At 41.9% G+C, this 16608-nt stretch overlaps 1 protein-coding gene across 2 annotated transcripts in view; it reads left to right on the plus strand.

The window, feature by feature from the left end:
* Nucleotides 1-16608, plus strand: part of CPNE4 (copine 4) — a 672213-nt gene that overhangs the window by 162792 nt on the left and 492813 nt on the right. For both annotated transcript variants that reach the window (XM_068236266.1, XM_068236267.1), the window contains exon 2: nt 1376-1567. In XM_068236266.1, the coding sequence (XP_068092367.1) occupies nt 1397-1567 (171 nt within the window). In that variant the 5' untranslated portion in view covers nt 1376-1396. The remainder of the gene's footprint in view (nt 1-1375; nt 1568-16608) is intronic.

A 16608-nucleotide genomic window follows, 5' to 3' on the forward strand; every position in this document is an offset into this window, starting at 1 on the left:
TGTTTAGGGATGCGCAGCCTTTTCCCCCCACCTTCTTATATGTATGGGTTTTAAATTTTAAGATTTTTGCGATAGTTCCTCTTTAAGCTCTTCGCAGTCTGCATGTCCGAAGGTGTAGCAGTGGTGTGACTGAAAGTGAGGCAGGTTTGTGAGGTGGCAACCTTGGTCATTCTTATGGTGGGGACATATGTTTTCTTTCTTATGATGTTGATAAATGTTCCTTTTCTCCTCTCTGGAAGTTGGCAAGTATGGCAGTGCACACTTCCTTACCTGAATAGAGTTAAAGCAAACCTGTACTGAAGAATAAAAGCGAAAATAAACATATACACATCATACTTACTTACTGCATAGTCTACTTTTAAGTCTCTTTCTCCTCTCACACATCCCGTTTGTCCACTGTAATCAAAGGAATTCTCTGTTCTCCATTTTGAAAATGGTGATGACCCCGTAAAAGCTTCCGAGTCAGCATACCGTTAGCTAGTAATATCGCTTGAGCCATAGGCAAACATGGACATTACCTAGCACATCAGTTGTCTTTTCATTATAACTGACAGCAACTGATGTAATTGCTGTGAGTTAAAGGTTTCAGCTTCTTGAGAGACAAATCTGGCAACATCTTGTCAGAAGTGGACGGAATTATTGTTAGAAGAAAGTAGAGAGCTTCTGAAAGGAACTGACAGCAAGGTAAGTATGTAATATTTATTTGCAGATACATCATGTGTTTAATTTAAATAATTTTACTCGGTTCAGATTCACTTTCTAGAAAACACTTTAAAACCACTGTAATAGGACATACTGTGATGTTGGGTTTAATAAATTCCACATAAAGCAACTCTTTCCAGAGGTAACTCTGTTTCCAAGATCTTTCTAAAATGTTTCAGAAACACATGCCAGCTGCAGACCTCAGATATCCATGAAGTCCTGAAAGGAATTTGACATTTCAAACTTTATTTAGTTATTTTATGTTATGTTAAATGGGAACATAGATTTACTATACTCAGCTTGAAAGCACAAAGTAAAAGTTCCATTTTTGTGACAGGCATAGAGCTCCATTAAGTATTTGATTGTTTTTTGATTGACATGTTGTTGGAATGTTGTTTTCTATACACTGTTCTCAAGGGAGAGGGCTCAGTACACGTGGCCCCTTCTGGGAGAATAAAAGGCGGCAGGATTGATTTGAAGGACTAAATCTCTTTAATATTGTGTTATAATGGCCATGAAGTGAGGGTGAAATAAATTGATGATTGAATCAATCTACTTCTTTGTCAGATGAAGAAGATTTAAAAATAGAAAACCTCATTAAACATGAAACATCCTTTTCATTTATTGAAAGAAAGGAATCTAATAGCAACTTATTTTTTTCCCTTTTATTTAGATTTAATACACTACTGTGAAGATGAGCAACATTTATGAATCAGCTGCCAACACTCTCGGGATTTTCAACAGCCCATGTCTGGCGAAGGTGGAACTTAGAGTATCCTGTAAAGGTATATCAGACAGAGACGCACTTTCCAAGCCTGATCCCTGCGTCATCCTGAAAATGCAGTCACACGGACAGTGGTTTGAGGTAAGACCAAAGAATCCAGTGCTCACTTGAGTGAAACTAAGTCATGTCTTTATAGTTTCTGGTTTGGTACAGAGATTATGTCATTGTCACTTAATCCAGAAGTCTAGCTTCAGGCAGTAGGCCTTAGAGCAAAGTAGTGGAACAAACTAGTAAAAAAACAGTGGTTTTATTACAACTGAGATCAAATAGTTCCATCAACAGAGTTTTTAACAAAATAATGTATGTTTAGTAAAAATTACAAGAAAAATAGGGCTTAGCAATATGAAGATGTTGATTTTGTAATGTAAGATTTATTTTTATATGGTAGTATGTTACTTTTCTGTTGTTTCTGTTAAATGTAACTGACGCAAATGTACTTTTTGTGGTCGATAAGAGGGCATTTCAAGCTTAGGCCATTTCATCAGGGGTACACTGGTTTAGATCACAGTATTTGTTTAGCTTTTTCCCTTGCTGGGCATTATGGGATATTGTCCGGGAGGAATGGTTCTTGTTTTACTCAGACACTTTTCACTGTTCTCCCAGAAATACTGGAGACACCACAACATAATGTTCCTTTGATGCTTGATACAGAAGAGTGTGATAATAATATGATACATGTGATGAAAGCTTCTGTTTAAACAATTAAACATAGTTACAAAAAATGTACAAAATGGTAATGATGATTCATTATATAAAATGCTCCAGTTTGATTGTCTATAATTTCATAAAGTTCAATCTTGAAAGTGTCTTCCCTACACCAGAATAAAACAGAGAACACAGAGGCTGCACCTGTTTTAATAATAGAAAACTCCAAAGTGCTATTTTGGATGCACAGTCTCAAACCATTCACTAAGTGGGATCGAAGGTCGAAAAAATCCAGTGAAAGGTTGTACTGGGTTAATGATCCTCACAGCCCACTCCACTGAAGACAACACCAAAAAGGAAAAGCTCCACATAGCATAAAACTGCATATATACTGAGAGTCACTTCCATCCTGTGATATCAGTCACCTTCACTGATCAGTGCCTGTTAGTGAGATCCATCAGCCACCCCCCACATCACAAACCAGGTGGATCTACTGTATTTTGTGTTCCAGTATAACTCCTAGTAAATCGCTTCGGTAGTGTGGACTCCAAAAGATTTTTTAATCAATCTCCATGAGGTAAAAGTTGACAGATTTTGCAGACAGGCAGAGGGAGAGCCCCTATTGGCTGTCTGCAACATCTGTCAGCTTGTAGGTGTTGTCTTCAGTGGAGAGCACGGTGAGTGAACACTTGTCATTGATCTGAATAAGTGGACGGCGTCTGCAAAAATGTGTTATCTCATTAGTGTCTGAGTTACTTATACAGGCTTTGGCCTCAATTCACTAAGCTTGTCCCCTGTCTTTAATAACTCTTCTAGAGTTGTTACCATGGTAATAAGGCATGTAGTATTCAGGAAACATTTTACCTCAGGCAAACCTAAAGTTAACTCTTCTGTCTTTAAGTTAACTCTTCAATCCTTAAAATAACTCCAGAGTTAAAGACAGGCTGTTAACTGCGTGTGAAAATAACTACAGAGGAGGTAAAATTAACTACAGAGGAGGTAAATTAACTACAGAGGAGGTAAAATACCTACAGAGGAGGTAACTTAACTACAGAGGAGGTAACTTAAGGAATGAAGAGATAAGATAACTCTCTCTTATGTGGAGGTAAGTTTTCTCTTGCCGTATTATCTCCTGCATGATCTTAGTGAATTGAGGCCTATGTCTTTTGGAGGTGAGCTTTTTAATTCATTCTATGAGAAGTGATGACTGCCACAATAGACTTTTGGGGCACCACCCCCTCTCCAGTTTTGGATTGGTAACAGTTCTAAACAGGTTTTTTTTACTGTAAAGCACACTGAGAAGTGTATTCACAAAACTATGACAACTTATACCAGAGTTTACGCAAACTGCACAAATGTTATGTACACAATGTGAGCATTACTTGTATAATGTAAGTTACGCTTTTTGTGGAACATGCATTATACTCTACAAGCTATGATTGCACTACGTACAGTGGCGGCTCCAGGATTTTTTTTTGGGGGGGGGTGCTATGCAGGTGCTGGAACAATTTGTGGGGTAGCTGATGACCCACAGTACGCAAAGCGCGCCACGGCAAAAAATGGGTGTGACTATAACCTGCGGCGCGTTAAATGGGCATGGCCCTGACCGGATGAGGGCAGAGCTTATTGTAATTTAAAGTGAACCCGAGGTGAGAGTGATATGGAGGCTGCCATATTTATTTCCTTTTAAGTTGCCTGGCAACTCTGCTGATCTATGTGGCTGCAGTCGTGAACTACACCAGAAACAAGCATCAGCTAAACTTGTCAGTTCTGACAATATTGTCAGAAACCCTTGACCTGCTGCATGCTTGTTCGGGGTCTATGGTTGAAAGAATTAAAGGCAGAGGACAAGCACGGCAGCCAGGCAACTGGTATTGCTTAAAAGGAGATAAATATGGCAGCCTCAATATTAATCTCACCTCGGGTTCCCTTTAAAAGTGCAACGCAAAGACAGTGGGCCCAAGTTTTGGTGACCCTTTCCCCAGAAAATTCACATAATCATGTGGCAGATTTGACCAGAAAATACGTTCAATCATGGCGGCAGATTTGACTAGAAAACACAATCATGTGGCAGACTTGCCCAGAAAACACTTCAATCATGTGGCAGACTTGACCAGAAAACACCTTCAATCATGTGGCAGACTTGCCCAGAAAATACATCTGTTGATAAATAATAATAAAAAAAAACATTTACTCACCTGCTGAGGAACTCCTGTCCCGGCCTCCGTCCGGCGTGCAGCTCCCACGATCCTCTGCCAGCCAGCAACTGAACCTCCCGCGCTGAGAGCAGGGCTACGGGAAAATGGCGCCCAAAGCCCTGCACTGCAGACTCGAAGTCTCCAGAGCAGGGCTTCAGATGCCATTTTACTGTAACCCTGCTCTGCCACTGCCAGAGCTGTGGGCTTCTGCTGCCGGTGAACTGACGCGGCGTCTATTAGACGCCGAAAGTCAGTTCATGCTGGGGGGTGCCAAAGCACCCCCCTGGCGCCACCACTGACTACGTATGTATCACAAGTTGCGTTATTTGCAGATAGCCCATTAAAGGGAAGATCCACGGAGTTGTTTAAAAAAATAAAAATACTAATCCACTTACCTGGGGCTTCCTTCAGCCCGTGGCAGGCAGGACGTGCCCTCGACGCTGCTCCGGAGGCTCCCAGTCTTCTCCGGTGGCTCACCCGACCTGGCCAAGCCGGCTTCCTGGTCGGGCTTCTCCTTGCGCTTCAACGTGTGTCTCACGCGGTTGCGTTTGCCTGTCCTACGGACTGTACTGCACAGGCGCAGAAGTACTGCACCTGCGCAGAACAGCCTGGAGGACGTCCGATGATGTCAGCGCGACCGAGTGAGACGCACGTTGGAGTGAACAAGAGCCCGACCTGGAAGCCGGCCTGGCCAGGTCGGGTGAGCCACCGGAGAAGACCGGGAGCCTCCACAGCGGCGTCGAGGGCACGTCCTGCCTGCCACTGGCTGGAGGAAGCCCCAGGTAAGTGGATTAGTATTTTTATTTCTCCATGAACCCTCCCTTTAAGTAGTCAATGTACACATATGTAAAATTTATGTGCACCGTGTTTCTGTAAATATTACCAGATTTTGTGAATCTGCCACTGTATTGCTTTTATTTGTTTTATCATAATTCATGTATGCAATTGTAGAGGGCACCTGCTGTTAATTAAATAAAAGAAATGAATACTGCTTAATATTGCTTCCTGTAGTATTTAAAGTGTAGTAACCTTCAACAATGGCCTCAATTCACTAAGCAGTTTAGACTAGTCTACAGATGTTTTTTACTCTACTGATGGTTGTAATGTACTGACCGGTGTAATGGTTTGGTGTAATGTTTTAGACCTGTTTTTAGACCTGGTCTAACATTCAGCAATTACACAATTCACAAAGGCAGGGATGGTCGTAGTCAGCCAACTTCGCTACACTGGAACTACGCGTATTTTTACGCAAATACGCTTCGCAATCTACGGCTCCGAAATCAGCAACTTTGCTACGTTAGCATACCGTAGACTACGCGTTAAAATACGCAAGCTTCACGTAGTGTGTAGTGTAGTTGATGCAACCGCTTATGCCCTTATGCCCTTATGCGGAAAAATTTCCGCAATAATCTGCTAACTATGCGCATTTATAAACTAATATAAGCATACATTCCACCATCCGATGCGGAATTGTATGCGTATAAAGGACAAAAAAATTTCTGTGCATGCGCAATGATCTATGTAGATACAGTTACCGCACGCGTAGTCTACTTCGCAATACATACGTCAACTACGCGTAGCGGGCGAAGCTTCGCATAGCGGGACTACGACTACGCGGAAATGCGTCTGTGTAGCTCTTAAACTTCGCCTACGAACTACGATGCGTAGTTGCGTACTACGATGCGTAGATTCGCGCTGGCGTAGTTTACGAGCAACCCTGCACAAAGGCAAACAAGGAGTAACCACGCCCACTTTTTCTGACAGAGATTAGACCAGCTGATTTCTTGTTGGTAAAGTAATTCTGTGAGGTATTTTAGATGTGAGGATGGAACCTTTTGAATTAATTATGCAGGAGTTTAATTGTATGCAGAGTAGAGCTTGTTTGTGAATTGCATCTTTTGATCATTTCCCCTGCTTTACTGACCTAATTACCAAATGGTTTAGACCAGGTCTAAAAACAGGTCTAAAACATTTGATAATAGTGAATTCCCCTTTGATGCAACTGACCAAACCATCAGTAGACTAAAAACCATCAATAGACTAGTCTAAATTGCTTAGTGAATTGAGGCCAATGAATCAAAAGCCACTTTACAATAATCATACTTCTATAAAGTGCAGTCTTATTGCGTGTGTTGGCATATTATCAGTGTTCTTTCTATTTCTTCAGACTAGCTTGATATTTATTTTAGCTTTCTCTTGGGTTTCATAAATGTTGACTCCGTAGGATAAGTCACTGAAAATATCTATGTACTGGATTTAGGCTTTTGTGGAATGGTGGCCGGTCCTCATGTGATAAGTAATATTATTTGTATTTACATATCATAGATGCATTTACTGGTGGTGGTTGGATGGTATTTAGATTCAGTCTGAGGTTCTTCTTTCCTTTTAGATCATCAAGATCTTTATTTCTGATAGCTGTAATAGATTTGATGCTATTTGCATCCACTGAATGTAACATTTTAATTGGTATACATTTGAAGCAGGCTGTGAGTCACACATCGCTGTGCGGATGAGTGGCATGCAAAAACATAAAGCAACGTTCATGGATTTCATTCTTTGGGTAAAGGTTGCGTTATGCATGTTTTGTGAAGTATGAAAATCTAAACATATACTGCATGCCCCACCAGTGATATATTGACTAGGCTACAACAGTGGTTTCTGCAGTAAAGCCAATGCAATTAATCTAGTGATGTGGCTACATTGAAGCAGGTAATGTGGGCACCAACTCTCCCTGATTTACTCTTTGAAGTTTATCATGGGTGGGATTAGTTCCCTGATATGGTATGACATCTTTAGTGCTGTCAGGTGCAGCTCTGCAGAATGTTTGTGTTCTGGAGTAAGTTGACAAAAATACCTGAGCCCAAATGCAATTCACTTTTCCTTCTGAGGTAAAATGCTTTTTAAACCACCAGCAAGCAAGAAAATACTTAAAATAATTTAAAGCATTTTACAAATGAAAAAGTAACCAAAAGTTGGTAAAAAAAAGTACATTTTACTTTTTCAATTGTAAAATGCTTAAAAGTTATTTTAAACAGAATGTGAAATGTATCTCTGAGGAGATAACTCAAGAGAAAACGTTAATTGCATATGGGCCCTGGTCTCCCAGAATGTTCTGGTAGGAGAATTTCACAAAGCTAAACAGCCTAGACTGTGACATCACTGGGAGGGCAGGGCAAACCAGAATAATTAACGTAAAAGTGGGTATCCTGAATCATTTACTATATTCTACTATACAGTATGTCACTAGGGTGCCTCTTTAACACAGTTTGTCATATTAAATATTGTGTTAATATTATCAGTAAAGGTGGCCACACACGATACAATGAAATGATCCGATTTTACAGTAATTCGATAAAAACGATCGTATCTCTCGAAAAAATCGAAAGCTTTTTTTTCATTCGACTGAAAAATCCGATCATATTTCCCGTTTTTTTCGATTTAAATCGATCCAGAATGCCAGATATTTCTCTTCAATTTCTACTAAAGATTGTATGGTGTGTGTTGGATTGTTAATCTATTAATATACACACCCTAGCAATTTTCTCTGAGTTTCCAGTCAGTTTTATCATAATTGAGGAAAAAATTGAACATAGGTGTGTGGTACATTGGTCATATTTTTGAAATGTTACAATTAGTCAGAAAAATTGATTTGCAATTCTTAAGTTGAACAGATATTTAAAAAAATTGTACGGTGTGTGGCCACCTTAAAGCTGGTTACAGGGTAATACTCTGTGTGACACTAGCCAATAGGAAAACCTGAGGACAGGGACGTCTGTAGTGCCTATGCCTTGATAATCTCATTCATTACATTACATGTATACTTTTCAGTTCTAGTTTGTCCTACTTGAAATCATAAAATGCAAGTATATGTATTTAAAATGGCAAATATTGATAAATGTTGATGATGCATAATTAATTCGAGTGGCAAGTTCTTGTGTGTTTTTTTTTTATTATTATTTTCTCAAGTAAAACGTGAATTAATTTCGATATGCCACTGATCTTTCCATCTCCAAAAATTATTAATTTTCTTCAAGCTGAATGAATTTTCATCTCTTTAATCAAAGATTCTTTTGTTCTCCGTACTTTTAAAAGTAATTATAACTTATGCATCTTGATTGAGTTTTGTTTTTAGTGTTCATTGTCTTCAAGGCATTTTAGTTTTGCTTTTCAGTATTCTCTATAAATGGTGCAACATTTCAATGTTAAGTTTGTTTTATGAAATATGAATGCAGAATTTACTAAATGTAAAGGACCAGAATCATTAAAAATGGTAAAAGTACAAAATACATTGGTTGGGTAATCCCCTCCATCCTGAGCCGCACGCGTCACTTCCGATCCGCGTCTTCGCTCCCGACATGCGGATTGGCTAGAAGAGTGTATATATATGAATGATGGACGCTTGAGGGCACGCCTTCTGATGACACCGTGAGATCGGCCAAACATGTAAAGGCGGTGTCCTTTGATGAGATGCTGTCCCGTCCCGCGGGCCACCTCGTTACACCTTCCATCCACTGGCCGCTCATACGTGTGACAGCAACTCTGATGGGAAACCTCCTTGAATACTGTCACAATTTGGCTTGCAGAGGACTCGGTTTGCGCTAAGCTGGTACACATCTGATACTTATCATCATACAGCGACAGCACAAGCAGTGTTTGTGGACCATCACATGCAGTGTGAACTAAGTTGAAGGGAACCCCGTGCAGCGCTTGGCTGACTGGCATGATAGCGCACACCACCTCAAGCTCCAGACATCGTGGTAAAACGACGGAGTGGGGAGATAACTGCTTTTTGCACTAAGTGTCTTTACCCTATGCTGGGAACTGTTCCGCTTGCTCATGCTGCTGTGAACTCTTTGCTGATCTGCTTTAAAGAGAATCTGTACTCTAAAATTTTTACAGCAAAAAGCATAGGGGATGGCCATCGAATGCTGTTTTTAGCTTTTACAGTCATGTATAGTTTCTGATATTTAATACATTTCTATTGTGTATTTTGGCTTAAGGCTTTCCCTGGCAGTTATTGGGTACACCTGTAACCTTTATCCCACTCCCAATTATTGCGGTTATTATAAAATACATGTGTTAGTATTCATATAAAATGTACATTTTTTCCCCTGGCTATAATGCATGATAAATGCTATGTTGCTTTTGTGGAGTGACATCAAACTGCAGTGTGCATACTGTACGTTTTATGTTTCTTTTGTTTTGTTTTGCTGCCTTACACTGCAGTAAATTGATGGTAACAGGAAGTCCCAGAATATTAAAACTTTTTCCTTACCAGGCCATATTTTCCATTTTAGCTCTGTGAATACATAGCTTATTATGTCTCATTATATATATATATATTTTTAGATTAAACTAGAACAAATGTGATGTTATCTGTTCTAGTTGGGAACATATATGTACTGTACATGGAGATGCTTACTTTTTATGTTTCAAGTTAAAAATATGTTTTATATAGTTATTACTCAGAAAATATGTACCGGTAATCATATTTTTTTTAATATTCCTTATAAATTAGTGCAATCATAATGATGCCCCTATAACAAGTGCAGCTTACCCCTGCCCTCTACCCATAGCAATCATAATGTCCTTACATAAAAAGTCTCACAACTATGTCCTCTTTGCATCAACTGTTGTCTTCATCTCCCCAACATGTGCAGGGCTAATATCACCCATAACAAGCCGAAGACTTAACAACAGAAGTTGTTTGGGTGATACCTTTAAAGAGACTCTGTAACAAAATTTTCAGCCTTATTTCTTCCATACTATAAGTTCCTATACATGTTCTAATGTGCTCTGTTTAACTGCAGCCTTTCCTAGTTGCACAGTGGCTGTATTATCTCTGTTATATGATCTAATCTTTCCTCTGTCGGCTCTGTCGGGCTCAGGCACTCAGGCTGAAATGTGCAGCTCTGCTTGTGACTGGATAGAAGCTATACACACCCTCTCCAGGCCCCCTGCAAGCTCTGTATGAGTCACAGACACTGCTTATCTGAGCCTATCACATGCTATGTCTTTTGTTTGTAAACACTGCCTAAAACTGGCAATTACAAGCCAGGATTGCAGCAGGGAGAGGCAGAAACAGCACAGAGGGGCCCAGGAGAACATAATGAATAGAATGGTATGCTTTTTATTGTAAGAATTTTAGAGTACAGATTCTCTTTAATGACTAACTGCACAAGATTTCTTTGCAAGCTTTCAGAAATTTAAGTTTCTTCTTCAGGCATGATAGAGAACTGGATCAGAACCGTTCTGATACGGTTCTGTATCATGCCTGAAGACGTTACAAAAGCTTGTAAAGAAATCTTGTCTAGTTAGTCATTAAAGGTATCACCTAAGCAACTTTCGTTATGTCTTCGTATTCTCTCTATGACTACTGCCGGACCACACGCAACTAGCTTTCCCATAACAGGCATATCCCATGTATAACAAATGTTGGCCTCCCAACAAGAGCTGTCTTGTCCATCCTCACCCCTGACACAAGTATAACAATAATGTATCTCCATCATTCAATGCAACCAGAATATCCTTTTGCAGCAGGTTCTCTCACATAATGCCAAGAGGGCAGGAACATAACTATAACCCCTGGGACCCCTGCCATGTAGGATTAGCTGCCCCTGCCAGCAGGGGTGTTGCTAGGATCCTAAGCGATCCGGGGCACTTGAGATGAAAAATGGTTGTGGCCACGCACCAGAATGTGGGTGTGGTCATGAGGGGAGCCAAATTTACATGAACTTGACAGCAGTCTAAGTAGGCCTGCCCAGCAAAATATTGGATGAAGCTCCCTCTACAGTAATACAAAAAATGCAGCATATCACATAAATAGGCAGTGTCACTAAAACCACTGGTCCCCAACCCTATCCTCAGGGCCCACCAACAGTGCATGTTTTGTGGAAATCCACAGAGGTAGTTAATCAGCTCTGCATGAGACTAGTTACCCCACCTGTGATTGTGTGTGGTTTTCTGCAAAACATGTACTGTTGATGGGCCTTGAGGACAGGGTTGGGGAACTTTAACTTAAACATAACTAGGCAGAGTTACCTGGCTTCTGTGCTGGCTGGTCTGGCTTTCTGCTGGGTGGGCTGGCCTGCTGCCAGGTTATCTGTCAGTTCCTAGATAGCATTCTTTGAGCTTCTACTTGAGCCCCTCCCATGCTCCCACGGACCTCCCATTTAGGCACCACAACTCCCAGCATCCCCCCATAGTAGAACCACAGCTCCCTGCATGCCCCCATAAAGGCATCATAGCACCACAGCACCCAGTATGCCCATATAGAGGCACCACAGCACCCAGCATAACCCTTATATATGCACCACAGCTCCTAGCATGCCTGCCATTGAGACACCACAGCTGACTCTGCCTGGGGGACATCCCAGAATAGATACGGGGCACGTGCCACTGATCTTTGGAGCTAGCAATGCCCCTGCCTGCCAGCAAACACAACCATCACTGACAGGGCCGGTCCGCCCATAAAGCGAACTGAAACATTTACCTCAGGCGGCACATCTTGGGGGCCGGCACCCACCTGTCCATGGGTGTGGGGGGGGGGGGGGCCGCTAAGCTGGAGGGGGTAGCGGGCAGGAAGGGGGTATAGGGGCCTAGCAGCGGGGAGGGGGGTCAGACCCCCCTCCCTCGCCTGGATCCCCCGATCTGCACTCCCCCTCCAGCTTTAAAAAGTAAAGTAGCAGCCGCTAGTAAGAGGCAACAGGCGGGGATCACTCACCTCTTCCACGTTCCAGCATGCGCTCCACTGTCGTTACTTCCTGCAATGCCGTCCACTTACAATACAGTGGGCGGCATTGCAGGAAAAGATGACAGTGGAACGCACGCTGGAACGCTGAAGAGGTGAGTGATCCCCACACGTTGCCTCTTACTAGCGGCTGCTACTTAACTTTTTAAAGCTGGAGGTGGAGCGCAGATCTGGGACCCAGGCGAAGGAGGGGTTTGCCCAATACCCCCTTCCTGCCCGCTACCCCCTCCAGCTCGGCGGCCCCCCACCCACGTCTTGAGGGGGGGTGTCGATTTTTTTCTAAGTTTGCCTCAGGCGACAAAAAGTCTAGGGCCGGCCCTGATCACTGAGTCAGGAAATAGTACACTGGGTTGCACTGTCAGGTGACCAGTGAAAGCTACCTCATTGTGGGAATGCACACGTGGCTATGCTGCCAGCCACAAGTAGTAGTTGTGGCAACCAGTTAAGGAAATTAGCTCCCTGGCATGGTGTTAATATACTCATAGCACTAAGATAGGAGTTGAAACGAAATCAGAAGATTGGTGTTGCTGCATTGTAAAAGGTGTTGTTGCTGCACTGTAAAATGAGTCTCAGTATCTGACATTGGGAGTTCACATCTATAGTATATTTTAATCTGACGCACATCCCTTAGAAAGACAGATGAATAGGAATGATAGATGGAAGTTTGGAATAACATCACATTAACGCTTGATGATTTTCCTTACGAGGGGTTAAGCGAAACAGTTCTTGAAAATCACACAATCCATCTACTTGTTGAAAATTGGTTTAGCGGCAGACCTGTCAGTCATAGGAAGAACATCAAGGATGCATTTCAGAAACAGACAGCAATGTCTGTGGCTGGAGGCAGAGATTGAAAACAACTTTGTAGCTCTGATTCTGTGGCTGTATAAAAGTCAATAACAGGAAGTCTAACATTTCCAACTCTGGGTCTGAAGCAAATATTAAATCTGTTTGTTATATGTCACAGTGTTATACCGTATATCTTTTATTGTAAGGACAATAAGTGTGAGTTTCATCATTTCATCATTTTATTAGTGGTTTGAGGGGATGAGCAATTCATTCCTTATTTAAGTAGAGATTTCATAGCTAGCTGACTCATTTTGATAAAAGATCAACACGAAGCAAAAACAAAAAGCACATGCATAGTAGCCGCTGACCTCCCCAGGTCGCTGGCTGCTACGGAGGGGACCCCTGAGAACTAGCTTGGAGTGGAGCTGTGGCAAGGCACACACAGCCTTCCAGGGGCTAGAGGAAGCCCCAGATAAGTAGATTGCATGTTCTTTAAATCCCCTGATGTTTCCTTTGAAGGACAATCTATTTGGCTGCTGTAGTGTCTGAATACTACCAGAAACAAGCATGCAGCTAATCTTATTAAATCTGACAATAATATCAGAAACACCTGACCTGCTGCATGCTTGTTCTGGGTCTAGGGGCTAAAAGTATTAGAGGCAGAAAGATCAGCAGGGCTGCCAGGCAACTGGTATTGAATAAAAAGAAATAAATATGGTAGCCTCCATATCCCTCTCACTTCAGTTGTCCTTTAAGCTCAGTGAATCAGGCTGCTCATGTCAGTTTTGTGACACCAGTGTAAAATGAAGTTCAGTTTAGATGCAAACAGTATTTGACATAGTTCTGTTAAACATTCTCCATATAAAGAAACCATCTCGATTTATCGTCTTCATTCTTTACATAAGAATTGTAAGTCTTTTCTGGAATAGCCTGGAAGACAGTGCTGCTTGCTTTTCTGCCATCTCTTTTGTCAGCACATGAAAATGTACATGTGGCAGCGATGTGCCTTTCAGGAGTCTCTGCTATCGGTCCTGGTTAGTGCATCCATTGTGGTAATAAAAAGAAACCGTATTTCTTTGTGGGAATTACAATTCCTGGAACCCAGTGGAGGATTTTAAGACCAAAGTGGATGGGAAGCCGGGGTGCATAATGTGCTTCATATCTTCTAGCTTCAATGGAATTTCAAGAGACATTTAAAAGACTCCAAGCTTTCATTGTTATGAAAAACGACCAATAATGTATGGTGCTAGATAGCAGGAACCGCAAGGCAAGGGTTGTTGTAATTCTGACAGCTGCATTTTATTACTAGCGGGAATCTGGGCAGTATCTTCTCTTTGAAGATCTTTCAAATCCATTCGATGACATTTAATTATAAACTCACAAATTTCACAATCTCTTGTCAAACTACTTTAACCATGTTATTGAGTATGATTCTCCATTTACCAGTTCATCCAGAGTGAATAATGATAATTCATATGGATAAGGCCGGTTAGTAATAAGGCTAGCAATAGGTAGCAGTGTACAATGGACAGGGTGGTGCAGGACGACTCCATTCCACAGATACAAAACACAAAGTTTTGCTCCACACTCAAAGCCCATGAACACAATGTTTTAATTAAAAACATCTAGAGCAAGCTGTTGAAGGTAGTTTGAGGATTACAATCCCAATATTCAGCATAACTGTGAACAGTACGTCACCACAAGAATATACACCTCATTCACTTCCCCCTAAGGGTTAATGACTCACAAGATGTCCTGGCCCAAATCAGGCAATTCAGCACGTGTGGAGTATTAGGCCACCTCCAAGCTTCTGCTCATAAACTGAATTAGGTAGGGAAAGGTAGATGGAGTTCTAACCGACAGACAGGTACAGTGTTCTACTCACTAATTGTCGGTCCACCAAAGTTATTGTTTATTGATAGTCAAATCCCATTTTCATCTTGACTATCAATAAACCATTTTTGCAATGACTTTGGTGTGCCGACAATTAGTTGATCTACTGAAGCACAGTGGAATTGTGCACCATCATCCTTTGGGGCCAGAGCTGGGACAAGGTCCTCCAGCACCCAAGGTTGAGACGCCAAAGTGCGCCCCTCCAATCTTCCCACCCCAGCTGTCACTCACTGATTGCTATTAGACTTAAGGGGCCAATACACGGGTCGATTTCAGCCATCGATTGACCAATCGATTGGCCGATCAATCGATTTGCGGCCGATTTCAATCGATTTCGATCGATTTGATCGATCTGACAGGATGGAAAATCTAGGTCGATCTGCTGCTGCCAGCAGATCGATGGCCAATAGAGTTGCATTGGCTCTAATGGTCCAATAATGCCTTTAGATCAATTTCCAATAGATTTCATTCTGAAATCTGTTGGAAATCTGTTCCTAGTTTGTGGCACACATCAGATAGATTCCTGTCAAATTCCGACTTGACAGACATCTGACAGAAATCTATCTGATGGTCGAATCTGCTGCAAATCTATAAGTGTATGGCCACCTTAAGAGGCGCCCCAGGGCCTCCAAACCCCCAACACCTTAATCTGTAGTTATTTGGCTTGCAGTCACTGCCATCTATCCCCTATTCTTATTTCTCTTTGCTTCAAACACAATAGGGGAATGATAGCTTTGAAATTTGGGCGCCAACTGGAAGCTATCAGAGCTGCAGTGCAGAGATCTAATACCATGTGCTGCTGCAAAGGAAAGGGCATTCTTCCATCACTGAAAAATAAATAAGGTATTAAAACGGTAGCAGGAAATTTCGGTACATTTGGGTGTCCAATAGGCGCTAATACAAATAATGACGTGCCATTAACTCACCTGCTACACTCCCGGAGTCTAGCGATGTCCGATATCCTCTCAGCGCTCAGCTCTCCCCCAGTGCTGGCATGTGCTCATCTCTCCCCCAGTCCTGCATATGTGTATTCACGTGATGCAGGAAGACACACCAGGCGCTAGGTTGAGAGCTGAACGGTGACAGGAGGACACATCGTGGACTCCGGTCGTGGAACAAGTGAGCTAATAGCACGCCGTGGCTTCCTTCCACTTGCAATACTCTGCAGTACTTATACTGGGGCAAGTATTCCAGGCTAGCTATACTGGGGGCAATTATTCCAGATTACCTATAATGGGGGCAACTATTCCAGGTTACCTATACTGGGGGCAACTATTGCATGCTACTTATACAGAGTGCCCCTATACCTGGCATTACCCACCGTGACACGCTTAGCATGCCACACTCACTACTTTCATTTTTTTGGGTGGAGGGTGTCATTTAACACCCAGCACTGGGTGTCAAATGCCGTAGGTACGCCACTGCACCTACAACACCGGAAATGAAAGTGCAGTGTGTAAACCTTATTATGCTATGTGGTCTGTATTTTATATTATATCAGAGGATACTGGTATATGAGTAGTGTATGAGCAGATTTGGAGACTAGAATAACGTGATCTGAGCTGTCTGCAACTAATCAGCCATTACTGTTGTTGAGCTCAATCTGTCCACCCTACGCTGATGTGGTCTGGACACAATTATTAGTCAAGAGCACAGATGAAGGAATATCATTAAGAGTGCGTGTGTTATATTGATTTGCAATACTTCACTATTGTGCGGGCTTTTGTTTATTTTTGAGTATATAAAAAAGCATTAAGAGGATTAAGAAGAAAGGACTGTAGAGTATATTTCTTGTGATGGACTCCTTAGAAACAAGTGGGGCTCTTTTACAGTGATCTGAATATTTT

This window comes from Hyperolius riggenbachi, chromosome 5 (assembly GCF_040937935.1).
Source record: "Hyperolius riggenbachi isolate aHypRig1 chromosome 5, aHypRig1.pri, whole genome shotgun sequence".
In the NCBI taxonomy this organism is placed as follows: Eukaryota; Metazoa; Chordata; class Amphibia; order Anura; family Hyperoliidae; genus Hyperolius; species Hyperolius riggenbachi.